This window comes from Saccopteryx bilineata, chromosome 5 (assembly GCF_036850765.1).
Source record: "Saccopteryx bilineata isolate mSacBil1 chromosome 5, mSacBil1_pri_phased_curated, whole genome shotgun sequence".
NCBI classification, from domain to species: Eukaryota; Metazoa; Chordata; class Mammalia; order Chiroptera; family Emballonuridae; genus Saccopteryx; species Saccopteryx bilineata.
Window position 1 is genome coordinate 58295178 of NC_089494.1, and position 27889 is coordinate 58323066.

The 27889-nt window shown below is 41.5% G+C and overlaps 1 protein-coding gene across 2 annotated transcripts in view; it reads left to right on the forward strand.

Annotated features, from left to right (window-relative positions):
• The window catches only part of PDE11A (phosphodiesterase 11A), a 467655-nt gene that overhangs the window by 292530 nt on the left and 147236 nt on the right, over positions 1 to 27889 (forward strand). For both annotated transcript variants that reach the window (XM_066232547.1, XM_066232548.1), the window contains one exon: positions 2388 to 2438. In XM_066232547.1, coding sequence (XP_066088644.1) covers positions 2388 to 2438 — 51 coding nt within the window. The remainder of the gene's footprint in view (positions 1 to 2387; positions 2439 to 27889) is intronic.

The following is a 27889-nucleotide window of genomic DNA, read 5'->3' on the forward strand; positions in this document are numbered from 1 at the left end:
TCTCTTTGTTTCTGATTGCTAAACCTCACAGAGTATATTTATCTCTCAAAATAACATTTTATGCCTTCGTTTATACTGGGAAAATTATGTTTATAGCCCCAAAACTCTGTATAATGTTTATAACAAAATGTAGTATGGGAAAGTTTTGATTTACATTCCAAATTAAATTGGTTTAAATAATGTCCTAATCATGTGTAGACATTTTGAGAAGCAATGGAGGTATGCATCTCAGTTGTTTCTGGCTCTAAGAAAGGCAGCTTATGTGAATGTGTCACTACCCAGTCTTTAATATATATTTAGCTCTTGCTTTTACTTAGTACTTGACAATCAGTCTCCTCTCAAAGATGAAAAAGTGTCAAGGTAACTATGGGAAAAGAAGTGAGTGATTACAGTGTTTATAATGGAAGAGAAGATACTATTGACTATAAAGAAACTCTTTGCAAAGAACAATATTGGTTAGGAGCAGAGTCAGCCTTTGAATTTAAGTAACACTTACAGCAGTTTCTATCCAAACATCATTTTTTGTTCACACGTACATATGAATTTACTTTTTTTTTCATTAAATTTTAGGAAGTTGTTGCATGTCTTACAATACATTATAATTTTTTGCAATTCAAAAGAATAGAAAACAGTCTCCCTCTTGGTGTTTTTGGGTAGAATCTCTGATTTTCAAGATGTTACTGATATTAAGCAGGAGATGCCTGTATAGTATTATTATAATACCATTTTATAAATGAGGCCCATTTTAAAAGGCTTTTTATAAAAGAGATTAAAATACTTGCCCAAAGTCCAATAGCGGAGAAGTGGCAGTCTGGTGTAAGAGACTGTGTTCTGACCACCGTGAGACGCTGCCTCCATGGTGGCCCTGCTCCCGTCACACAGATGTTACATGTCTTGGGTCAGCATTTTTCCAAGTTCTTGGCCAATAGGTTAGTAGGTGGGAATGTTACTAGATTAATATTTCACCTGAAAGGGAGTTCTGTGGCTAATTCGATTTGGGAAATGCTGAGTTTAACCAAATAAAACCTTTACTTTTCAAAGCCAAATGTACGCTACGATTCTCAAAGGTTGGTAGTTGAAGAGGCATTTAGAAGTTCTCAGAATTAATGTTTGAAATGTGTATAATTTAAGTATGGGATAAGAAAAAAATGGAATTGGTAGCACAAAATGTATAATACATATACATTATGTGTGTGTATGGTGGTGTATATAGCATACTTTATAACACGCCAGTACTGCAAATGTGTGTGTTTGTCCTACATAACAAGAAGGCTGAGGCAAGGTCGTCCAGAGCCAAGCTCATTTCTCTCTCCCTTTCTGCTGTACTATCCATAACAAGCTGTCATTCACACTCACAGTTGTCATCTTATAGACACAAGATTTTGCTGCACCTCCAGGCCTTACAGCTGTTTTCCAGGGAGAAAGAGAAAGAAGAAAAAAAAAAGCAATCCCAACACTCCCACTTATATATCATTGAGCAGAGCATTGTCACCTGGCCACTCCGCATGACCACCCGTAGCTCTAGGCAGCCTTCAAACTGGGTTATGATGGGGTGATAAACCACAAAGATTGGTTTAGTGCTCACGTGACATGTCATCAGCTGCAGTCTGGCTGCAGCTCTGCTCAATATGTCATTTTGGGTGAATGAGCAGCTCATCTTGGGGCCGTGCACTTCTGGTTGAGGGAAAATGAAGATGGCAGAACCATGTGGGCTATTAAAGACTCTGCTCAAATGTAGCATCTGTCACCTTCCTCTACATTCCATTGGCAAAAGCAAGTCATATACTAAGGCTGATGTCAGTAGGACAGGGAAATGTAATCCTTTTATAAAAAGCACTGGAAAAAGAATAGACATTGCAGATGGTTAGGTATAACAGTATAATCTTTCCTGTATTATAAACACAGGCAATTGAGAGTAGGCAAGAGATAGAAGTTGAATCAGCAATCTACACAGTCACACACACACACACAACACACACACACACACACACACACACACACACACACACACACACCTCCTTTTTATTTATGTTCCAGAGCATTTCACAGGATAAGTATTCACATCTTTTGGAAACTACGCTTTTGAGCCACATCATGCTCCTTTGATAAAATAACTACCTATAAAAACATCCTGGTATAAAATACTTTGCTTGCAATGTGAGCTGTAGTTCCATTCAGCATTTTAACAGATTCCACTGTAATTGCATGGATGACATGACAGTCTGTGTCACAGACTGTTATTGTATCAATAAAATTCTTGACATACATTAAAATCCACAATTTTGTCAAGGTGCTATTCATGAACAACATTTTTTTAAGCTAAGAGAATTTCAGAAAATAGAGTTGTGTTAGTTATTAAAGTTTTTTTTCCTTTCCTTCTGAATCAGGTGCTGTCATACCATGCGACATGTTCAAAAGCTGAAGTTGACAAGTTTAAGGTAAGGAAGCAAATGGTGCCCTATTAGGGCATAAAGGTAAGCTTTACATGACTCTCTGACTCTTCATGACTTGCTTCTGTAGAATTAGTTCTGCCCATTGAGTGTTAGGGGAACAGAGCGGGGCAAAAGTGCCTTTGGATATCTCAGTTTTAGAGGGCGAGAGGAACCTATATCACTGAGTAGCCCGTCATGATCATTGAAATGATTCCGTATTTCTTTCTTTCTATTTGTTAAGGAAGCAGAATATCAGAAAAATATCTGTGTAATATGGTGAGAATCAGGATGCCTGGTTTGGGCATTGGTTTTACCTCTAACTTTCTGTACACTTAAAATCTTAGGTTCTGTATCTTCATCTGTAAAGTGAAGATATTAGGATACTAATTGATTACCAAGTGTTTACTATGGACTAGGCACAATACAAGCATTCCACTTGTATTAGTTGATTTGAGTCTCATAATCCTGTGAAGTAGGTACTATTTTTCAGCTGAGTAAACTGAGCCATAGAGGTATTGAATAAAAAGACCAAGGTCAAACAATTGTAAGAAGTATTAGCCAGGCTGTCTGGTCCCAGAACTGGAGTTCTTAACCACCAGGCTCCACAGCATTTCAGCATGACTCCCCTTCCATCTCTGATGTCCTCTGAGTCTGTGAATGAGTCTCAGATATTCCTTTTTACCTTATTATCCACATTCCCTTAAAGGCAGAATTCTTCTCTCCTTGTAATTCTAACAGGTCATGGTCAAAACATGGGTATATGGAGAAACTGATTTTTTTCCCTTTTGAAAGTTTTTTTTGAGGGAGGAGGAGGTTTAGTCATTTGCTATCAAAAAAGCTACTACTACCATAAGAAAGATAATGTTTTGTATTGTGACATTTGTATTTAATAATACTTGGTGAATGTCTATTCTTCTAAGAGTTTCATTTGCATGTAGATGTATTCATCCTCCCAGGAAAAACAGCACAGAGACCTTTGGGTCTGATAATTAAATCAGGTCATTAGAGTTGTCACACTAATAACAAAAGGAAACCAGGAGGACCCCAAACTCATAGTGGGGATGAGAGAACTATTTGGAAGGGTAGGAAGCATATAGTGGGCCTAAGGTGAGCTGCTTGAGCTTCAACCGGGAATATGGACCAGACCTGCAATGGTAACCCAGATCAAAAAGGAAGAGAGGAAGAGAGAGAGGGTAAGATGAAATCTGGAATCAGAGTTATCTATGAGATTTCATGAGTTAAAGGCTGGTTGAGTCTCTGTATTGGATTATGCCAGCTCAGACCAAGCTACTAATCAGTGATTCCTAGAGTTTGGGAGGAACATAATTTTATCTAGTGCCAAACATTATCTAGTGCCAAAAAGGATCTGGAGGTCAAATACATGCATACACAGGTCAGACTCAAGTTGCGGTTGAAACTGTACCACATTTGAGATTCAGACATGTCTAGAAAACTGGTGAGACGTGGTCTGTTTTTTGTTTTTGTTTTTTTTTTTTGAGGTTTTTTCAGATGTGGTCTGTTTTACATGGGAAACTAAGAGATCTTCTAAGTCAATAACTCATCCTACTGGAATTTGAGGCCACAGACCTCAGTGTCTAGATGATTCCAAGTTCAACACGGGGTTTGTCTTAGATTTGTCCCTTACCCCAGCCTCCCATGGATTCACATTCTCTGCTAAGAGCATGAGTGGATGCAAAAGGCATAGACTTTCTATCATTTTAGTGCATTAAATGCCCCTGAGAGCACAGGGTTCCAGAGTATCAATAGCACATGACAGAAAGCAGCAACAGCCCAAAGGAAGGAAGCATCACTGTGGACCAGAGCCAAGGCACCTTCCTACCAATCTGACCAGCAGAGCTTGAAGGAATCAATGCAGGCCGAGTAGTCACATTTTAAGGACAAATAAGGTATACTCTGAGAACTTCCAAAATTAAGTAAGAGAGATAAAAATCCCATAATATTGGAGAGTGTGATACATACCATTACTTTCAACTAATTATCGTTTATACTCCTAGATGGTGTGATTTAAAGGAACATACACTTCATATACAATAAACCTGTAGTGAATCTTTAATCATCGTTAATGATAGGCTGATACCACCTTACCTTTTTTTTGTATCTTGTCTTCCTATCTCATACAGCTCTATGTTTGAGGGTTTCTTTTCCTATTTTAAAATGCCAAAGAAGAGGGGGAGGGTGTTTTTGTACTTGTTTTGTTCTGTTAACCCCATTTCTCCTGCTGGGAAAAACCTCCCTGCAAGGCATGTGGTGGTGGGTGGTTACATGGTGGTCAGAGTGTGAAAACCTTTCTAGACATGTCCCTGGATTGTCGAGCCAGAACAAATAGATGAAACAACATATAATTGCTCACCCAAAACTCTCAGGATTTAAGCTTGTTTTTTGTGGCTCTGATGTATCATTTATACTCTAGAGACATCCTTCTGTGGGACTAAGATCACAGAACTTTCTGCAAGTAATGACTTAATTTTCTAAAAGTCTGATTCTAGTTATAATGTTAATAATTTATTCTTTATGGGTTGGTTGCCCTGTGCACTAAATGAGGAAATCAGGATCTGAAGAATGATTTTTGTCTTCATTAACATTTACTGCTCTTCCTTGAACTTGAAATAAGAAAGTTGTGCAGATTTTTGTGCCTGTTTATATCTCTTCTGCACTGTGCCAACAGGAATAATCTATAATGACCATTGACAGTTAGAGCTCTTTGAGGAGGACTGGTTTAAAGGCTTTTTAATAACCTGAAGACTCCAGCTGTGATGACATGAGCAAGTGAGTTTAGTCCACCAGTTATATGCTCCTGTAATTTTATGCACTTTCCTAAGATTCCAGTGCGGTGGACAGACGGAACAGTTATCACCACATTTGCCAGTTTACCAACTAAAATCAACTCATGGACAGTCTCGTATTTTACTGGCACCTTTTACCATCCCTTTTTTCGATTTTAGACTGCATGGGTTATGACTGCAATAAGAAAGAAACTCGTTTACACAACTGTTTAACTGCCTCGGTAATTGTGTTCTGTTTTGTTTTTAATTATATGTATTGGGGTGACATTGGCTAATAAGATTATATAGGTTTCAAGTGTACATTTCTATGATACACAATCTGTGTATTGCTTTGTGTGCTCACCACACAAAGTCAACTCATCTTCTGACACCATTGGATTTTTTGCCTTTATTTCTTTTTTTTTTCTTTCAATTCTATTTTGTAATAGTTTCAGTTGTATAGCTTAGTAGTTAGACAGTCAATACTTATACTTTACCTAGTGTTCTTCTTGATATTTCCAGTACCCCAACTAGCATTTTACATAGTTGTTACAGGATGGAACAGCCTATGTTCCCTATGTTTTACTTACATCCCTCTGACTAGTTTATAATTACCAATTTGTACTTCTCAATCCCTTCACCTCTATCACCCAGTCCAACATTTTTTTTTAATTTTTACTGAGCTTATTGATGTTACATTGGTTAATAAAATTATGTAGGTTTCAGGTGTACAATTCTATAAAATATTATCTATATGTATTGTATTGTGTGTTCACCACCCCAACTCAAGTCTCCTTCCATCACCATTTATCTTCCCTTTACCCTCTCCCCCCCCCCTCCCCGTTCCCTCCGGTAATCACCACACTGTTGTCTGTGTCTGTGAGGGGTTTTGTTTGTTTGTTTGTTTTGCTTACTCCCTTCACCTTTTCCACCCAGCCTCCCAACCCCAATCCCCTCTGACTGTTGTCAGTCTGTTCTCTATACCTATGAGTCCGTTTTTATTTTATTTATTATGTTTATTTTATTTTGTTTATTTTGTCCATGAGATTCTACTACTGCCTCAGTAATTAAATGCCAATAACTCCGGTTGAGTGAGTTTCAACTAACTTTTGCATATTTTAAGTTTCCAATGTTAGTGCTTAGGACACTGATTAATACACTGGTAAAGAAAACAAAGCACCATAGAGTAGATACTCCCCGTGACCTTTCTGTACCATAATAAGAATAGCTACATCAAAAATAGGATCTTCCGACCTCTTCTGAGAGAGGGTTGGCAGGGGACAGCTGAGCAACGGGATGTGATATCCTAGGCTTGAGTAGACATGTTTGATCCGTGAATTATTCAAATGCTCTAATAAGAAGCTTCTGCCCTCACAACCGCCCTGGTTGTTAAGCTGGCAGATGTGTCTGTCAGAGAGGCCCTACAGAAGGTGATGTGGAACCTGCCCAGGAGAGAAGAGGTAGGGTGGCTGATGGGGCAGAGACTCGTTGTAAGCTCGAGTTCCCCACCCCAGTCAGTAGGGTGTACCTGTCCGCTCCTCTCCTGCAGCGGACACTTCCTCAGAGCCCCCCCCCCCAGCTGAGGGTGGGGAGCCCAGGACGACAGGGAGGAGAGAACTTCTATTATTTCTCTAGTCTCAGCCCTCACAGCCTTCCTACAGCACTACCTTTGGACTTCTCAATGACTAGCAACTTCCCAGTTCACCTCAGCTTCTTTCTAAGGTTGTTAAAAAGCGTACCCAAACAGACTTTGAGTACCTTCTCACACCTACCCTATTCTGCCTTTTCTCTAGGCCCTGCCTCTTGAATTGGGATGGTTTTGACTTTAAATAGTATTTATGTTGAGATTAATAGCCAAGATTTTTTTTTATTTTTTATCATCAGGGAATTTATTGAACCTTTGGCAGGGGAAACAGCTGAGTCAGCATCTGAAAGGGCACCTTCTGGTCCAGAGGCAGTGGCATGAGCCAGCAGCCTGCCCCCCTTGGGACATATCCATAAACACATGCAATGATTTGTGGTCACAGGTCTGCATGTCCTGTGGGGTTCTCTTTATGAATTGTGTCTTAATCACGTGCCATATAAGAAAAAGGATGGTTGCACTTTGTCACTCCTGAGTATTGAACATGCAACCACAGCTACAACTCCAGGGGGCCTTCCCCGACCGAGGGCTGAACCTAGCAGCTGTACTCCAAGGATCCACTTGGCCAAAATGCATCCTGTAGGGACCCTGACTCCTCTCAGGTCAACCTAAATAGCCACTATTTGCCACTCTTTCCTCTTGAAATCAAAACAGGGGCCCTGTTTCCTGAAGTTCGCTAAGAATGTCTCCTTTCCTTGGGAGAAAGAGTGGGCCTGGACAGCTTCCTCCAGCCTCCTTAATTCTGCACATTGGCACAGCTGGTTCACCGCGTTCCTTGCATGTCACACTGGCAGGTCCAAGGGTTTGAGCCTGAGGGAATGAAGTAGAAGTTTCAGAGCAATGATGAGATGAGTCCTGAAGGTCCAGAGAGGACAGGAGCAGAGGACAATAGTATGGCCCAGTTAGAGCCCTAGCCAAAGGGCAGAAACTTCCAGAACACCAGGGCATCTGGTATCACTCTCCCTTCTCTCTGGCTTCCCTCTAGTTAGAGCCATCTATGAGTATAGGTATGGAACTAGGAAACAGAGAACTGAGAGCCCCTCCCCTCAGTGGTGTGGGCGTGGCTTGGTGAACACAATAGTGGTTTTTTTCAGTGCTCTCCCTTCGGTACACACAGAACCTACAAACTCCTGACTGTTACGCTTTGCCCACCCTCCTCTCCAGATGCACACTTCGGATAAAACTGTACAGCCCTCTTTGAGGCCTCACACTTCCTCACTCCCACACACTGTCCCCTCCACTCTGACTCCAGAACGTCTCATGCTTCCATCAGCATCATAGTCATCGCTTATTCAGTTTCTCGTTGCCTCCCTGCAGACAGGTTATGCAGGGCCCTGCAGACGCCCTCCCTGCCTCTCTCCCAGTGCATCCTGAACGCAGTGGCCAGCTGAGCAATACTCTTCTGTTGGTGCCAGTTTCCGTCCCACAAAGCTTAACATCTTCTACAAGCCCCTAGATTTCAGCATGTCAAATTCTTTCACTGAACTAATTAGAAGTGCTCTGAACAGTAACCTCCAGTTCACTTTTCCATCCTGTCCCCCTGCATTCCCACCCCTCACACACGTTCCATTTCATAGTTTCTGTTCATCCTCGTCCCTTCCCTGTCTTGGGTCCTATCCCTAATCCTATCTCTGCATATTGAAAAATCTTAATAATCCCATCTGATCCTGCTCAGTAGCCCCCCTCTTCATAAAGTTGTTTTAATTGTCCTTCAGGCACATGTGATCTGCTCACTTGCCATTCTTTTATTGTACTTATTAGTTTCTACCCTGCGATATAAATCTTTGGGCATCTATATGATTGCCTGGTTAAATTTGGGGGGGACAATCATCATCTAACTTGCTTTTGTAACTTTTTTTTTATTTTAATTTTATTTATTCATTTTAGAGAAGAGAGAGAGGGGGAGAGAGAGAGACAGAGAGAGACAGGGGGGAGGAGCTGGAAGCATCAACTCCCATATGTGCCTTGACCAGGCAAGCCCAGGGTTTCGAACCGGCGACCTCAGCATTTCCAGGTCGACGCTTTATCCACTGCGCCACCACAGGTCAGGCAACTTTTTATACCAACTAAAACCATGGCTTGCACCTGGGTGCTGAAGAAATTTCTACCAACTGACCAAATGTATTGAACTATTTGCAATCTTGACAGCAGAGGAAGTTACCACATATGGATAGAATTTGAAACAGGGATCTGTGATAATATCAGTGTCTGTAAATTCTGTATCAACCTGTTTTAAGTTCTTGATTGTTAGTTCCTGGGTTTCTAATAAATTTGAAACTATTTGAAAATAAAGGAATTCTTTTTTCTTTTTAAGTTAGAATCTTCCCCCTGGAATGTTCACTGTGATAATATCTGTTCTTCCCAACTATGAACAAAGGCCCTGTGTCTATCATTTTTAGTTGACTCAATAACTTCCTCAATATTAAATTTGACTAAATATTTTTAAAACTCCATTTATTTTCTTGAATCTCAGGATACCTTTCTAATTCCTTTTATTTGTGTGGTCCTGTATTCTGCCCCTTCTATTTATTTTTGAAAATAGGTACTGCTTTGATAGTTCTGATATTTTCTCCCAGTTGACAATGGATCCATCCAAAAATCTGAGAAACGTGCATGAGTCATGATTCTGTTGATTCCAAGGCATCATGTGATACACAAGGTTGAGAAGATGTCTGATTGAGGGTTTTCTGTAGTCTTGGTAACCAGAGCTTCCCCTTCTTAAGCAGTCTTTACAAGACCACATATACATACAGTCAGATAGGAGAGAGCAAACATGTAAATACACAAAGCAGCCACCAGACCTCTGGGTTCATTCAACATTTCCAGACCTCAGGTTTCCTCATCTGCAAAACACAACCATTATAAAATGCTCTAATGCAACGCTATAATTTTATGAGCCTATAAATCTGTCTCTAGGAAGGAAGAGGAAAATAAAACACAAAAGCAACATAAAGTTAACAAAACATCATAAGGTCCTTAAAGTTTTTGAATACTAATTCTTTCAATTTAAGCTCTGTTTTAAAAGTTGAGTATTTGATGGAAAAGTTGGCTTCACTTGATTTAATTTCATATTGTGATTTCCAAAGCCCACCATGGCTATATTATATTTGAAGGATAATATAATACAATAATACCTGTGAGGAAGATGAGTAATTATTTTAATTAAGACAAGAGTCTCAATCTCACTAGCATAAAACTATACCCTAATGCTTTCTATAAATGTTTAAATAATAAAATGTCTCAATATTACTTAGCAGTGTATGAAAGCCTTTTTATACCCATTATCTCATTGAGTCCCACAACCCCTTGGTGAGAGCTGGGTTATTATGGCTTTGTTTTACATGAGGCAACCAAGAACCAAAGAACTAGCAAGAAAATTTGGTTTTGGTTTTCCCTCTCCATTGTTCTGTTTGGACCTTGGAGACGATGTTTCTCTTCAAGTGGCTAAATAGGAGAACGTAAGCAACACCATGGAATTTTATCCTAACATCGTTTCTTTTGATTTAGCCATTATTCTTGGAATCTTAGTGACATTTTAACAGTTTAAAGCTAAATAAATATGAATGGTAATGATGATTGTCTGACAAAAACAGAATTTTTGGCTGAACTTAACAGACATTTTAAAAGAGACTTTTCCTGGTATTCTTTGGGTAATCAGCATATAATCCTATTTTATTAGAAAGTTCTCTTAGTACTGTGGTTATGACATCTATGCAACTTCTTGCCCTGGGGTTTCAGACTGCTTAGAAACCTAGGGAATTTGGAAATAGCAAAATTAGGAAGATATTGCATCATTCTTAGCAAGAGAGTATATGATCCATTATTCTGACATCTTGCTTGCTTACAGCCTGGTTGGCTATCTAGCTGTATAGAAACCTCTCAACATCTGGAAAGCTCAAAGGAAAAAGACCAGTCCCACTTTATTATCCCATGTTCTCCAGGACTGCCAAGTACCTTGTAGGAAAGATAAGAAGCATATGCGATTGTGAACATCAGTTTAGTAATAAAGTGCTTTATCAGGGGATAAAGTCTTACCTTTAAGGCATGAGAACTCATAAGTAGAGACTATTGGGGTAGGACATTAAGAAAGTGAGACTAGGTTAATATCTGTATTTCCTATAGTGATGCTGATGTTAGGGACATGTGGATACTAATCTGCGTATGTGAAATATGATGATTATCTCAGGTAAATTTTTGAGAATTTTAAAAAGTAATTCTGAGTAATTTAATTGTATACGGCTTCGGGATGGTGTGTGTGCGTGCCCATGCTTTAGTTTAAAGAGATAATCAAGTGATTTGGAGTTTCAGTTCTGGCTTTAAGAAAAGACTTTGTACCAGGCAATTTCATTGTCTCCACAGAGACAAGCAAATCTGTGAGAAAACAAGATCTGAGATGAAACACTTTGGCCACTGGGTGCCATCCTTGCTCCATGTAAGGATTTGCTGAGCCTCATTTCTAGGAAAACTGGTTAAAACCTGAAAGACAGTCATTTCAAGATATAATAATGTTTGTGTGTGTGCATGACCTGGAATGTGTTAACGACACCGGCAGCTTATTCATTTGCCCAGGCATGAGGCGGAGGACTGGGGAGAGATCATTCCTCTGGTCAGCCTTATCAGCAGAGCCTGGGTGAAGCCTGCTTGCTTGCTGTTTCCCAGTGAGCCAGCCAGTGGGTGGCAGGACAGGCACCATGGAGGGGCTGGCAGTTGTTGATGAGGTGGTGTGTTCAGTGTCTGGAGGTTAGCAAGGCAGAGGCTCTGTTACCTATTTTTATTTTTGCATATATTGCATCATGCATGTCACAAGACTTGAGCCCAGACATTTCTGTGGCTGTGCTGGGCGCCTTTAAATGCATTCCTTTATTTATCAGAGCAGGTGGAGCTATTAAGTACTCTTCTTATTCCTGGGAAATCTGCGTGTTGGTGGAATAGTAACTCTGTTTCAGGTGCTTTTTATTTCCCTAGAGGCAATTCATGGAGTTTACAAAGGCACCGCTACAGCCGGGCATCAGCACATTCATAGACAATGACACAGCATCTGCGCAGGATTTTGCTCTTTAGATTTGATACTTATATGCATAAAACCAAAAAATTAAACTCAGCATTATGAACATGAATTACCACGGAGAATATTCTAAGACTGTCATGTAACACAGGCTGATGTCTCTTTTCAGAGCCCAGCGGGGGCAGGGGAGGGGTGGCTAAAAAGAATTAGGATGTAAACAAATAAGAATTTTAATAAAAATTGAAAATTTGTTACTGTCACTCTGTAACAGAAAGCTCGAGATTCCTTTATAGAGGACCACACTGTAGAAGGGACCCAAGCTCAAACAGATTGACCTGATCCTCCCACGTTGGGGGCCCTGCAGCTGGCCTCACAATTGGCCCGAGGAGGTGGCCTAGAGCAGTCGTCCAAGTACTGCTTTAGACTCACTGTGATCAAATCCACATACCCATGAACAGGGAAAGTGTGAGAAGGTGAGAACTTAACGAAAATGCAGGCTTTTCTTTAACCTATCCAGGGATAAAAGACTTACATACTACTCTGCTCTTAATCATCTACAGGTGGGTGGACTTTAAAACACATTTCTGGGCTTACTGTGGGATGGCATGATACCAATTATTATATATTTTAAATATATTCACTAGGAGTGGTGTTCTTACAGCCATAGCATTCTTGCTGACTCAAAGCGCTTTCATAACTCTTAGTACATTGATGGTTAACAGAAGCCTTTGAAGGAGGAATCTGCGGCTACATCCCATGTGTGGTTGCGGGCAGCTGAGGGAGACAGCACGCTGCCCGCTTGGAAGCCTCACTTCTGATTGGAGATCCTTTCCTCAGATTCTCCCACCCAGTATGTATGCTCGGACCACTGGGTGTGAGGGTCACCTGGAAAATAAGAAACATTTAATGAATGTGTACCCTGTGCCAGGTCTGTTTTCAGCACCTTACTTGTATTAATTCATTTCATCCTCAAAAAAACACCCTACTATTATTTTTCTTATTTTATGTATGATGACACTGAAGTACAAAGAACTGCTCGATTATAGTGTGCTAGTCAAGAAATTGTGATGTGTGATCATGAGCCCTTCTGTAATCATGGGTGAGTTCCTAAATAGATGAGTTCAGATGTCAATAGACTCTGCTAAGGGTGTTTCTGTTTGCTTGTTTGTTTTTAAGCTCACATACTTTGTCGTCAAGCCCTACTGTTTAACAGGTGTGCTTTCTCAGCCTTCGGTATTCTGGAATATCAACTTCAAAGGGTAGGTTCATGGGATCTAAAAGCAGTTTTTCTATCCAAACGGTAAATCCCAAACAATTCTTGTGCTGAATGATCCCATTCCTCTCTGTACTGGGTTAATTTTCCAAACATCTATTATTCATCTCAGGCCTTCCCGGAGACAGAAGGAGCCCTGTGAAAACCAAGCTTTGTGATGGTTTCTGCAGAAACAGATGGCCGTCCTCAGCACAGGGCTTAAATGTGTCAGACAAGCCCATGAAACACTGAAGCTGGATCTTAAGGACTGACACTGTGTATTCTTCCCCTCTGCACAGGAAAGCCCGAGAATTCCGGAAAGATACAGAGATAGAGAGTTGTTCTTTGACGGCATTGCTCTAACATGAAAAATCATTGGCATCACCTTCCCTTTAAAACCATCAAGCATCAAACCATCAGCGACCTCCTTGAAAACAGCTTTCCTCTGTTTCTCTGAGGAGTTATGTGCAAGAGCCAAATAAACCCCTTAAAAACCAAAGGTCCAAGTATTCTATTGTTAGGAATGTCCTCATCTGCACTGGGCTGTGACCAAGCGTCTCTCTCCACATGAGCTCTTTCTCCTGCTGCATACGTCACTCACGAGGAGGTGGGACTGAGTAGGGTGCAAGGTTCCAGATGTAAAATCTTCTTCTATATAATATACATAAGCCCAAAATTCCTCCCAGGAAGGGCTACAAACAGGAGTACACTGAGTACCAAAAGGAAAACCTGTCCCATGGAATGTGCTCCTGCGAAGCCAGCTGCTCAGGCAGAGCCCCCCACCCCTCCCAGTGCTGGCTGCAGCAGACTCCCAGGTGGTCCCTTGAGCCAGATGTGCAAAGCCATATCATTACAGCATTGAGCTCCCAGGTGTGCTCACTGCAGCCTGGCTTTTCTTACACTGGGGTAAACACTGCCTTGGTCAGGGCCCAAGTTTCTTCTCTCTTAGCAACCCCCTCTAAAAAGAACTATTATTTAGTTCCACTTTGAAGAATCTCAGAGAAGTTTTCTGATTGGTCCAGTTTGGGTCAAGTGCCGATCCCTGGACCAACCAGCTGTGACAGGGGTGTGGTCATAGAATATGTCTGCTCTCAGGTGGAACATGTGGCTGGAGTAAAGAAAGACCAGGTTTCCTAGGAAGAAGACCATACTCGGTGGATGGTGTCATAGCTGTCCTTCACAAGTGAGGTGTACATGCCTGCAGTTTTCAGATAATGACTTTCAGTCCCTATCCAACCTGCCCATGGCCTTTCTTGTGGAAAGCACACATTTTCTTCAGCACAGATGCAATTGTCATAACAGCCCCTTTATAATTCATAATTTGTAGACTCTGGATGATGCCCACTGGTCATCTATCTGCTAAAGACTTTGTTTAAATTGCATTGTTGAAAAGAATATTCTTTTACGTCCTTAAAGTATTTCTATTTCCACAGCTAATCCCCCTGACGGTCACCCTGATTTGGCTCCCAGACTCACCCAAATGCTACAAGGCAAATGAATAACTTCCAGGGTGTGCCCATTAAATTAGCCCAAGGATTGCTGCTTCACAACTGTCTCATTTGGTCATATATTGATAGCAGAAGCATCTTCCTATTGTGTTTGAGCACTAAAGGCTCTGGTTGTATAACCAGCAAAGCCCACCTCAACTGGATCAACCCAAAATCTACCCATTCCCTCTGGAGTAGTAATTTCTTTGTGAATTAATTAGAACCTACTAGAAAATTATGCAGATCAAATAGGCTAAACATCCCTATAGCTGGTATTTGAAACTCACAGTAAAATAGCTCATTGCTAATCTACTTCCAGGCCTCGTTAGAATTCAGTTAGTAAAAGGACATTCTTTCCTAGAGAAATCTCTTTGGCAGATTTGTGTCTGAACAGTTAACCCGGTGTTAGCAAAAGCAGTTATTTGTATCCAAACAGCTCTTGCTGGCTGCAGAGAGAATCCCAAAGCTGTTTAGACAAGACTTTGCTTATCCTTCCACTAGGATGCAAATATTTGAAGTGGACAGAGTGAGATAAAAGGCAGTCAGTGCTGGCCCCAATACTGACCACACCCTGCGGCTGCTGGAGTTTGGGATTGAAGGTCAGGGGAGGAAGGTGAAGAAGAGGACGCTGGAGGCAAAGACACAAAAATGTAGAAGATCTTGCCATTGTTTAAAATTATTTCCCTGCATTAACACATTTAGACTTTAAATCTGTATCAACACCACACTAGAAAAGGTATGTGGAAGTGCATATAAATCTCCAGGACAAACGGAACTGCTAATCAAATCATGAAAAGCAGAGTATGACAACCTTGAGTTGGTTTTTCTTTCTTTCTTTTCTTTTTCTAAAGTATTCCCATAACTGTTCTTCAGATGCCTAAATGTAAACTCAGGGAGATTTATGTTTCTTCTGCCAGGATATGTTATAGTTGTCACTCAGCCTTGAAATAGTTTTCCTCTCCAGTGGAACATCAGGCCAGTAATATATTTGCATAGCTATTCCCACCTGTCACTCTTCTGCCAGCCCCGTGCGTCAGCATTGCACAGAACACCCAACCAGCCAATGGCAGGTTTTTAAGCTGCTGCATTTATGGGGCATGTTATCAAAATATTCAGTCACCCAGCAACAGGAAAAAGCATTTCATTGGCTCTCTGGCTGCCAGCTAGAAAGGAGGACAATCCGGATGGACTTCAGCTGTGAAGATCAAGATGAGGCATTGGGAAGGGGTGGGGAGAGACCAAATGCTTGAACGTAAGAGCCTCTCAGTGGCAAATGTGGGATTTCATATGTGTCATATAAAGCACTGTTTTCATCCCCCCAGATAAGAATCACATGTTAAAGAACAGCATGGAACAGAGCAGGAGTCTTTTGCTGCAGTGTCATGGCATGCATACAAAATCAGTCTTCACCCCCAATCTTGTCTTCCTGATCAAAGGACATGCTGCTGACTGTGGAAATAATGAAGGCCCTGCACCCCCGCTAGAGGGCAGACGCCATATACAGTGGATATTCTAAATGCAAAAACAAATCCCATAGTTCACTTTATCCATATCTGACCTTGTGGATTCTCTTACCCTTAAAAATTGCTACCTAGCTCTTCAGGCCGACTTTCCCCGCAGAAGAAATCCAAGGGGAGAGCTGAGGAGCAAGTCACGGCTACAGCGCCGCCTCGTCTCCTCCGAGTCTCCCTTCAGGAGGCTGCACGCAGTTCATGCAGGGGGAAAAGGCTTTCCCTTTCTGTTTCTGCTCCTCTTTGTTACAAGAGCACAGAAAATTAATATTGACTGGGTACATATGTGAAATCTAAACAATTAGGGAATGCTCTGTAAAGAATCTGCTGCAGGCCCTGGCTGGTTGGCTCAGCGGTAGAGCGTCGGCCTGGCATGCGGGGCACCTGTGTTCGATTCCCAGCCAGGGCACATAGGAGAAGCGCCCATTTGCTTCTCCATCCCCCCCCCCCTCCTCTCTGTCTCTCTCTTCCCCTCCCGCAGCCAAGGCTCCATTGGAGCAAAGATGGCCCGGGCGCTGGGGATGGCTCCTTGGCCTCTGCCTCAGGCGCTAGAGTGGCTCTGGTCGCAATAGAGCAATGCCCCGGAGGGGCAGAGCATCGCCCCCTGGTGGGCAGAGCGTCGCCCCTGGTGGGCGTGCTGGGTGGATCCCGGTCGGGCGTATGCGGGAGTCTGTCTGACTGTCTCTCCCCCGTTTCCAGCTTCAGAAAAATACAAAAAAAAAAAAAGAATCTGCTGCAAACTAGACAAGGAAAAAAAATCTTAAATTGATGACACTCAGTCCTTGCTAAGGCCCCAGCCTCTCATTGCGTCAGGATGGTGATGGAAAGATGTACACTCTCAATAATTAAAAGCTTTTAAACTATAAAGGTTTAAATGCCACGAGCACATACATACCTTGCCGTTGGTTAAGGACTAGTGCAGAGCAGGCAGAGCTCACTCAGGGTAAACTACCCTGCGATTCACCGGCTTCCAGCAGCAAAATGGAGGAAGAGGTTGTCTGCTTTTCCAGAGAATTAGTCAGATTGGAAGCTAACTATAATTATTAGAAATTATAATTAACAGCGGGCACCATATTAGCTATAGACCCAAGTACTGTTTTATGCATGGTAATTAAACTGACGTTATAGTAAATTAGTAAGTGAATGTCATTTCTGTGCATCACTAATGGGTACAAAATGATACAGTCAGATTTGTCCTAACTGGACTGTAAGCTACTTGAAAAATCGCTGTCTCTCCAGTGCCTCACACAATGGGTGGCATAGGGTAGGTGCTCAATAAAGATTTCTTGTGGGACTAAAGCAATACATTGATGACTGAATTGAGGAATTCATAAATGACACAAAACTGATGAATCTGCCTGAGTTTCACAAATGACAGGCCTTGGAAAGTTGTGAAACATTTCTATCTTATTTTCAGTGTCTGGGTGTATGAGTCTAATGAAAATTGAACTCAGGAGACTGGAGTTGTTCAGTCACAAGTCTGTGATATAGATATTATTATTATCTTATTTCATGGATGAAGAGACTGAGGACTAAGAAGTAAAGTAACTCACCCAGGGTCACAGAATTGATAAGTCACAAGTGTAAGATTTAAACACAGGTCTAATCCAAAGCTCACGTTGCTACCGTATCTGAGTCTACCTGCACACTTATTTTTTAAGTCTTAATATATCTCTTGTTTCAAAGCACAGAGTAGAGCATTGAGGACAAAATACCTATGAGATTCAGATACACTTTGGAGATGATACAAAGTAAACTGAGAGTCAAGATGGCAGAAAGATGAAAACCCTGGAACTTCCTGAGCTCTAAATAGGTATTCAAGCTCAGACTGGAGTCCTAGCCTGTTTCTTGTGGTGGCTCTTCAAAGGCTAGGAAACAGCTTCTCTGGGTTCTATTTTGCCATCAGCATCATCGGACTTGGGCTCAAGTCCCAGCTCTGCCATACACTCCCACTGGAACCATGGACAGTGCCTTATCTCCTTGGACCTTCCATTTCCACAGTCAGAAAACTGGGATAATAGGAACTACCCCAAAGGGCTGTGGAAGGATCAAATGAGATGATAATATAGAAGGAACTGCTGTTATGTCAGCACATTAAAGATGCTCAATAAATATTTACACTAAACACCGCTCTTTCTCCTATACCCTTAAGTAAAAAGGATGAAGAATTATATTTGCTTAGCAGATTATAAAAGGAGTCAAAATTATACAGGTTTTCTTTCTGGTCTTGTTTAATCAGCAAGTGTTGTTTCCTTATTTAAGGGGGAAGAGAATGCATTTTCTATTCCAGTGACACTCTAGAAAAGCTCAGAGACAATGTGCAATTTTGAGCTAGAAATTTGCATTAGAATATAGGCTTTCCAAAGTTCCAGGCTACTGGCCATTGCCAGGCCTCCTTTCCCAGGTAACTGCACTGATGACAGACATTTCAGGAGCCCCATCAGCTACTAGCTCGAGTAGGAGATAAAACGCTGGGAAGGTTTACCTACAGCGGACTTTCTCACCACTTTTTGAGCAATTCCTCACTTGTCTAAGGTCATGACATTAGCAGGTATGGGTTTTCAGCAAAGGTCAGCAGTTCTCAACCTGTGGGTCGCCACCCCAGCGGGGTCGCCTAAAGCCATTGGAAAATACATAATACATATCAGGTATTTACATTCTGAATCATAACTGTAGCAAAATTACAGTTATGAAGTAGCCACCAAAATTATTTTTTGGTTTGGGGTCACCGCAACATGAGGAACTGTATTGTGGGGTCACAGCATTAGAAAGGTTGAGAACCACTGTTCTGGGTGAAGCAAGTAGCCTGTCTGCCCCCACCAAAAATGGTGACAACCGAGGAGAAGGTGGCCTGATAGGGAATGGGCCTGGGAAACCAGCACACCATCATGTCGGCCAAAACATCAGGATCCCTTGGTGACCCAGATCTTACCCCAGAGAAAACTTCTCTCTCTGACACAGAGCTATGGAGATTTTTCTTCTCTCACTCACTGTGGCTCTGCATACTGAGAAGGGAGATCATTGGGATGCATAAGTGTCATTAGTGGCAGACCTATGTCAGAGGTTCTCAGCCGTGGTTAGACATTAGAGTCATCTAAGAAAGGGAGCCTTTAAAAGCAATACTGATACCTGGGCGTCACTCTAGATTGAAAAGAAGTGGGGCAGTGGGCTGGCATTGGTCTGCTTTCTGAAGTGCCCAGGAGGTTCTGCTATGGAGCTAGGAATGAAAAGCACAGATCCAACTAATGTTTTCCAAACTGGTCTCATAGAAAACAACATTCTAGCCTGACCAGGAGGTGGCGCAGTGGATAGAGCATCAGTGTGCAATGCAGAGGACTGTGGTTCAAAACTCCAAGGTCACTGGCTTGAGCACGGGCTCATCCGGCTTGGGTGCAGGCTCACCAGCTTGAGTGTGGGCTTGAGCCCAAAGGTTGCTGGATTGAAGCCCAAGGTCACGGGCTTGAGCAGGGGTCACTTGCTCTGCTGTAGCCCCCCCCCCAATCAAGGCACATATGAGAAAGCAATCAATGAACAAAGCAATCAACGAACAACTAAGATGCCACAACAAAGAATTGATGTTTCTCATCACTCTCCCTTCTTGTCTGTCTATCCCTATCTGTCCCTATCTGTTCCTCTCTCTGATTCTCTCTGCCTCTATCAAAAAAAAGAAAGAAAACAACATTCCACAGAATATTAATAGCTGTGCACACACCCGCAAATGGGGTTATGGTAAACACTCGATTAAATAAATTTAAAATAGGAGACTACTAAACAACTTTGCCCAGTCATTTTTGTCCACATCTTTTTCAAAGCCCAACAGGGAACACCAGTCTGAATACACTGACTTGAGTCCACACGTTGTCATGGGAAAGGGACAATGAGTCCTGGGAAGAATGAGTAGTGGCCACAGTCTATAACCTGAAATGCCACAGGACAGCCAGACCCTGGCATTAATAGTCTTCTGAGAATGAGCTTTTAATTATTGTGCTCATCATTAAATAATGGTTCTGATAAAGACTTATCTGAGAAAGTTCCAAAAAGCAAGTCTCTTCAATTACAGTAATGTGCATTTCAAAGCTGCTTTATTTATATTGTCAGTATGTCTACCCTGAAAAGAAAATGTGTTGCTGTTTTTAGTTGTAAACTGCATCAGGTAAAAGGAGCTGCTCAAGAGTCCTACTTCCTTAGACTATCCAGAAACTCTCAGAGCATGGGTCTTTACCTCCAACCAAGGAGCTCGGAAAGGAGATGGAAATAAAACGGAACTGACAATGATGTTGAGCTTGAGTAAGCGCAAGAATTAATGAGGTACTAACTATCTAACTGCCTAAAATAAAAATGGGTAATCAGTGATTTGTATTCTACTGGGCTGAGGTGGCAAGGCTTCTTACGTACGACTTAGACTAGGTACTGTTGTAAATGAAATCTGAACTACAGTTTTCAGGATCTGAGAAGGTCACCTTCTGAGCTAGCATCTTCCCTTCTGCCCAGGATGTTCTCTGATTATCTGACCTATTCCTTTTGCCAGCGACCTCATCATTTTTCAATTTGTAGTTGGTAGTGCAGCAATCAACAATTTCTAAGTGACAGTGAAATAGTGATATAGTCCATGCCCAATATCCAAAGGCCTCAGAAGTTACTCAAGTTGGGTGTAATGAAAATAAGAGTAATAACATTATTATTATTGTTATCATTTGTTGAGTACCTACTATGTGTCAGGCACCTTACATGTGTCAATCTTAATCACCAAAACAACTCCCTGAGGTCAGTGATTTGGGCCTTCTTGACCTGATGGAGAGCTACAGCTCAGAGAGGTAAAAATAACTTGCTCAAGTCACTATCACAGGCAGGACTGGAACTACTGTCCACAAATGTTCTTTGCAGAAATCCTGCTCTTAAATGTGTGCTATACCTTGTTCCCTCAGTTAAGGAAAATAATAGTTAATATAGAGGAGAGAATGATACATATCCATAACTTTGAATGTGAACCATTTAAATATATTGATATTTGAATCTCTAAATATAAATATTTGCACAGCATTTTTCAATTTTAGAAGAATATTTGGCATCATATAATAATAAACCTTGTTTGCAAAATGATTTATGGGCTTAAAATAGAAGATTAGTGGACATGTATATCTTTGCATAGATATAGATACACACATGTATGACCATTTCTATTTTGTCTAATGAGCATCCTTTGATGTCTTCATTATGAGAAGATGACTTTCCAGACTCATTAACTCCTAGTTGTTTGGGTAACTGTGGTATTGGATTTACTTTTTCTGGTCATATTCCCTTTCATGACACATTTATTGGTAAGGAAGTTGACCAGAGTGAGGGCCACTCTCTGTAGCCATAAAAAAAATAAAGCTAATTAGCTTCTTAATTCTCTACCTAAAAAGAGAAGAAGAATTTTTTAACATATGTACCTCATTTGGTTGAAATATGGCTTTAATGTTTGGTGACCTCTAAGAAAGAAGTATAAAAAAGAACAATAACAACAAAAAGGCAATAAAAGATGAACTCTTTTATCTTCTGCAAAAATAATGGCAGATGGTTACAAAAATGTTTTGTCTGATGGGAACATAGTCCACTCTGGTTTATACCTGCAATGGCATACTCTGTATTTGATTCAAAGAGAATAGCTTTTGGCATTTATCCACATTATTTTTCAAGACCTATTTCAAAAGTAGAAAAGTTCTAGTTCTGACAAAAAGCTATTTCAATATTTTATTTTTATTCCCCAGAAAACAGCTTCCAATGCCAAAGAATAATTTTATCAATATAAATAATCTACCTTTGGGTGTTTTATATCATACTCAATGATGCTGCAGGAAATGTAACATTTTTTGCTTTGACAGCTCATGAAATCCATCATCTATTTTCATAGATCTTTCATTCAGAAAAGATTTGAATTTTAAGGATTTATGATCCAATCAGAAATATTTGAATAAAATATTTGCAGCTTTTAAAATCAATATCAGGATTTACTAGTAAAAACCTAGTCAGTTGGAGAAATGTTGTTATCATTTATCCTTAGTAATCTTTAGAAGAATAAAAAAAACCCTCTGCTGTCTCATGCCCTTAGTTCATATCCAGCAACACTAACAAGGGCAAGAAGCCTTACTCCTTCACCTTGCAGCTCATGACTCTTCAAGAATTACCCTATACTGTTGCTAGGAGGCAGGCATTGCATGATCTCAGTATTTAATAAGACATGAATATAGGTAAGACAGGAAAAGGGCTTTATTCACCTTGTGTGTCTTTATAAGAGGAACTGGAATAATGAGAAATATGCCTTGATTCACTTTCTGAATATAAATTTACAATCTGTCTACTCTCTTTCTTAGATGGGTTAGTGTGCTGTTCTCCTATATTTCAACCTAAAATTTCCATTTAACTGGATAATTATCATAAAGGGAAACTATTTTCTTTCAATGGTAATTATAATTTTAAGATATCTTCTCTTGGATAAGCTTTATTATTTATCATTTATTAGATTAAAAATGTTTTCATGTGCTGGAATTTTCTTGGTATAGAAGTATAAATATGATTATTATGTTAAATGCATCATCTGAAATGTCTCATACTCAAGGCAGAGCTACAGAATGCTACTAATTACAGTCAGATCTCAGAGAGAGATTGAGCATAGTGCCAGAATGTTGATAAATTCTGCCTCAACCTGAGAGGGGGCCTTGAGAGGGAAGCAGGGTCTGGTAGAGGGCCCTGGGCCTGGAATCAGGAGGGTCTGATCCTGGCTTGGGCACCAGCAGGTGCTCTCACCTTGGGTGAGTTTTCGACCTCTGGCATTAGATCAAAAGACACCAACCGGCTATCATTTTCAGACCTTTTGAGTGATTTCCAGAGGCCCATCCATATTCTCCTTTGTTCCTATTGAGCTGAGTGAGGGTGAGACAAAGGTCTCTCAAATGCTTTCCTGAAATCCCTGAATGTTGCAGATAATCCAGTGAAAGGCAGGCTGCAAGTTGTCTGAGAACTTGAAGTTTCAAACTGGAACTCAGAATTAGAAAGAACCTGGGTAGGATGAGGGTGGGGTGGGAAAGAAGAAAGGTGAATAGAATCATTCCAGCATCCCTAAGGATCTACAGTGGTCCAAGAGGGCTATCTGGATGCCTAGAACACCTCCACTCTTTCCTTCAATAGTTCAGAGATCCAAAGCCATCTTGGGCTTGGCCCCACCTCTCCTTAGCAAACTTCCCTTGTTGCCCTCAGCCCCTCTAGCAGCGAGGTGTGGTGACTTTGGTGAAAGGAGGACTGCAGCCCAGCCTGCTGGGAGCTCAAGACCCAAAGCAAGCCATTACAAAGTGGAGCACTGAACAAAAGTCAGAGCAGCGTCATTTTGGGGAGGAACTGGGGATCTAAAAATGGGAGCTAAACTGTCAGAACAGAGCAAAGTCAAGGGAACATAGGCTATGATTTCAGAAGCAGTAGAACAGATCCCTGACAAAATCATTGGTGCTTTCCAAGCTGCTCCTTCTTCTCCACTGGTGGGAATTCTACCCCCAGAGTAAGTTTCTGTTGCTTGGAGGCACCAAGTCAACTTTCCCCACTGCTTCTTCCGCCATCACCTCAGCAAGACTTTAGAACATTCCTACTCTCCACTTCTCATCAGCTGAGATCACGGATGTCATCCTTCCCCATCCCCCCGTACCCACCTACCTCATATTTCCCCCTCCAACCCCCTGTTTTGCTTGTCATAGTTTCTTCTAGATGGTTCTCAGGTTTCCCCTGGCCTTCAGTATCTACCTTATTTTAGTAATTCTTATTTGACATACATAGATGATCTCAGTCAATCTTTTAATTACCTTCCCCTTAGAGTTAGCTCTCTATATGACAAGTTTCATCACTCACCACTTTTCCCCCCTTCCTTGTCTTTCACACCTGAGTCTCTGTCCAGGCTCACTCATTTTATTCAAAGCCTGGGATACTTACTGAGTCACAATGCCTGTCTCACACCGGCGGTGAAGCCCGTTTTTGCTGGGCATGGGAATCTCGGGTCCCAGTTCTTTTGTCTCCTGTGTACATAGATGTTATTTTTTTGCTTTTAAGGTTGCGTTAAGACATCAAATACCATTTGGATTCTTTTCCATTTATAAGTTACTCTTTGTTCCTGTTTGTCAATTGGTAGATTTTTTCCTTCAACCTTAGATGTCAGGAATTTTATCACATATGCCTGCATGTGGGGCCTTTGTCATCATCTCTAAATACTCTGGTCTTTCTTCAATGTAGGGAATTGGCCTCTTTTGGTTGTTTAATTACTTCCTTTCCTCAGTAGGCTCCTTGTTTCCCTTCTGGAATTCCTGGTATTTGCTCATTTTCCTCTAGAATCTACCCTCCAAGTTTTTAGTCTTTTCCCTCTAGATTTCCTTATTTTCAAATTTTATATTTTTCCTTATGCTTTGATATATTTCTTTCACTTGATCTTCCAACTCACTACTTTGGCTCTCAACAGACACCATCTTCTTCAATTTACCTCCTGATCTTTTTGTTTTAGAAAGTCCTGTTTTTGGTCCTAGTTTTCTGCTGTAATCCTTAGATACAAGGGTGGTGTGCAATGTGTCTTCTCTTCTCTATAATGTAGAACCATCCCTCACCACATCGCAGTTTGCTTTTTGCAGTGTCACTGTATCACAGATTTTTAAATTGTATATGTCTAATTTTGTATCACAGATTTTTCACTGTATGGCAGGATTTTGCGGTAAATAGGTATTTTATATATTTATTATTTTAATTATTTTTGCAGTTAAATAAGCAAAATAAGTGTGGGAAAGGTTTATAACAGTGCAGAAGATTTATAAAGCCTTAAAATATATATAAATAATAAAATAAATATACGGTTGCTACTTTGCGGATTTTTGCCTATCACAGGGAGTTCTGAAACCTAAACCCTGCGATAGACAAGAGATCACTGTAATAGTTCTACTTCTTTGTGGCTTTTGGGTCCCTCTCTGTGCATTGTTATTTTCCTTTGTTCACTGGGGGTCAAGTCCACCTTCGGGGAGACTTCAGTGGCAACAGTCCAAGGAGCATGGAAGGTACAAAGGCCCTGTTGGTAAGCTATGAGCCAACAGGCAGGTTGCCAACCTCTACAGAAACCTAAGGAGAAATCCTCTTGGCTTTCTGGTCCTCTCAACTGGCTGCAAAGTGTGCTACCATCCCTGTCTTCCAGAGGTGGAGGAGGGCTCAGCCTACCTATTGTACTAAGCTTAGTAGGTGAGAGGGTGAAGAGGGGCTGAGGAAAACAGATATACTCACTTGTGCCATTGCTGCTCCCCCTCAAAGAAGGACCACTGGGGACTGATTGTTCTCAGATTCCTAGAGCTCTCCTGCTCCTGGCCAGTGCTTTCATCTGGCCCAGAGAGGCCAGCATCTAACACCAGCCTTCTAAGCAGGGCCCTGGCAGAGCCTGGGTTTCTCTGCTGCTCCCCTAAGGCCTTGAAAGCCTTCCAGTGGAAGGGGCTGGTGATGACTGCCTACCCTGCCATCTCACCAGCATCACTTGGAGAATGTTAAGAAAATAAGGACTCCAGTGCTCCCATCAGAGACTTACTGACTATGGACTTACAAGCTGCTCAGATGAATCCGGAACAGAACTGATTATCAAAACAACTGTGGTCTCTTGTCTATCACAGGGCTTAAGGGTCCAGAACTCTTTCTTCCCCTGCCCCAGTATCTTGGTCTTTTTCTATTTCTAGACTTTAAGGTTCCTGCCTCCCTCTGTTTCCTGGGCTAGAGTCCCCTTTTGTCTTAGAAATTTTTAAGTCACCAGCCCAGCTATTCCTGTCTAATTTAGTTTCATGCTGAGCAGAGAGAGAGAAGGAGGGGAAGGAAGGAAAACCCCAAGGTGGTCTGGATACCAGGTGGCCCCTACTTTATTTATTTTTTAATAATCCCAATACCTAAAAAGCACAAACTATCCCATTTAACCAAGGCTGACATAGATTTTAGGCTCCCTTGCTCATGTAGTCTCTCATCTCCAACTTGAATTTCATGTACAGGCCTACTCACCGATCCCTCCCTGATTCCTGGGCTTTAGAGTTACAAAACTGACCAAATCTTTACTCTACCACACGGGTCCCCAAACTTTTTACACAGGGGGCCAGTTCACTGTCCCTCAGACCATTGGAGGGATGGACTATAAAAAATACTATGAACAAATCCCTATGCACACTACACATATCTTATTTTAAAGTAAAAAAACAAAACGGGAATAAATACAATATTTAAAATAAAGGACAAGTAAATTTAAATCGACAAAATGACCAGTATTTCAATAGGAACTATGCTCCTCTCACTGACCACCAATGAAAGAGGTGCCCCTTCCAGAAGTGCGGTGGGGGCCGGATAAATGGCCTCAGGTGGCCGCATGCAGCCCGCGGGCCGTAGTTTGGGGACCCCTGCTCTACCACCTTCTTCCTTTTCCCTTCAGATTTCTCATATCTTCTTAACTTCTTCAAGTTTCTCACCAGCAAGTTGGGTAGCCTTTCTGGGCTTCACAGCCATGTGACTCTTCAATGAGACACCAACTGCAGGTGGCAGCCATTCAGGAAAGGCTAGTTCTCTTCCTTGCTATTTCTCTTGAAGGAATCTGAGTGAACTATTATTTCTTGGCCATCCTACATCAGATGAGGCTAATTTTGGAGGCATTTGTATACTGTGCCCTCTTACCTGGTGCTAGTACAGTTAAAAGCACATAGTAGGTGCTCAGTGGGCACTTGATGACCCAGTTTCTCTCCCTCATCCCACAATGCCCTGCGCCTCACCTTGTAAGTTTCATGCCCTCTAAATACGTCCTGTGCTCATTCCTTTTCTCCACAGCCAACACCAGGAGAGCAGCAATGAACATTTCACTCTTGTACTGGCTAACAATGGTCCTCAAGATTGTAGACTATGAGTTTTTAACAGAAAATAATGAAAGCATTGAAATACCATTATTTGAAACTTAAGTTTTACTTCTGGTGTCTATAATCAGCATCTCTCTTAGCTTTGATTCTTCTATCCCTCTCTTTGTCCCAAAAAGACCTAAAGAAAAAGTATTATAAATGGCTTTATCAAATGACTCTTCACATTATTAAATCACTGCTGTTTATTTAGAAGGGACATGAATTCAGAAACACATTATCCACAAACCACCAGGCTAAGGAACTGCCTGGTCATCCCCGATGATGAGGTTGGTCTGTAGCACTCCCTTCATGCTGGTTCTGCCACATCACCTCTTACCTCTGCTGCCTCTTAGAAATGGGGCTTTTCTTCAAACCTCACGATGCTGCTTCTTGTCACTTTCCTAACCACTTCTTCCAAGGAAAGTGTTCTCAGAGAAAGTACCCTTTTACACCTGCCCATTGAATTTAGTTCACGTTCACAGAAAACCTACCGAGTGGCAGGTCCTCTGAGTGGTACAGAGTGAAGCTGACACAATTTTTGTTCTGTCCTGTCCTTTGGAAAGCCTCCGTCTAGGAGGATGAATGGATGGCTACCCAGCACTTTGTAGAGTACCTGGCACATAGTAAGCCCTCATTAAGTATTTGTTGAATGGCTGAGTGAAAGAATGACTACACAGTAACTTGAACTAAGAGCAGACTGTGGTAAATGCTGTAGGAGAGAAAAGGACAGAATATACAGGGAGAATTAATGCCAGTGGCTAGAGGCACCGGGGATGGCTTCATAAGGGGAGACAGGTAAGAGCAGAGCCCTGCCGGCAGAGGAGTTCCACTGAGCCTGGTGGGTGAGGCAGCCTGAGGTTGGCTAGGGTT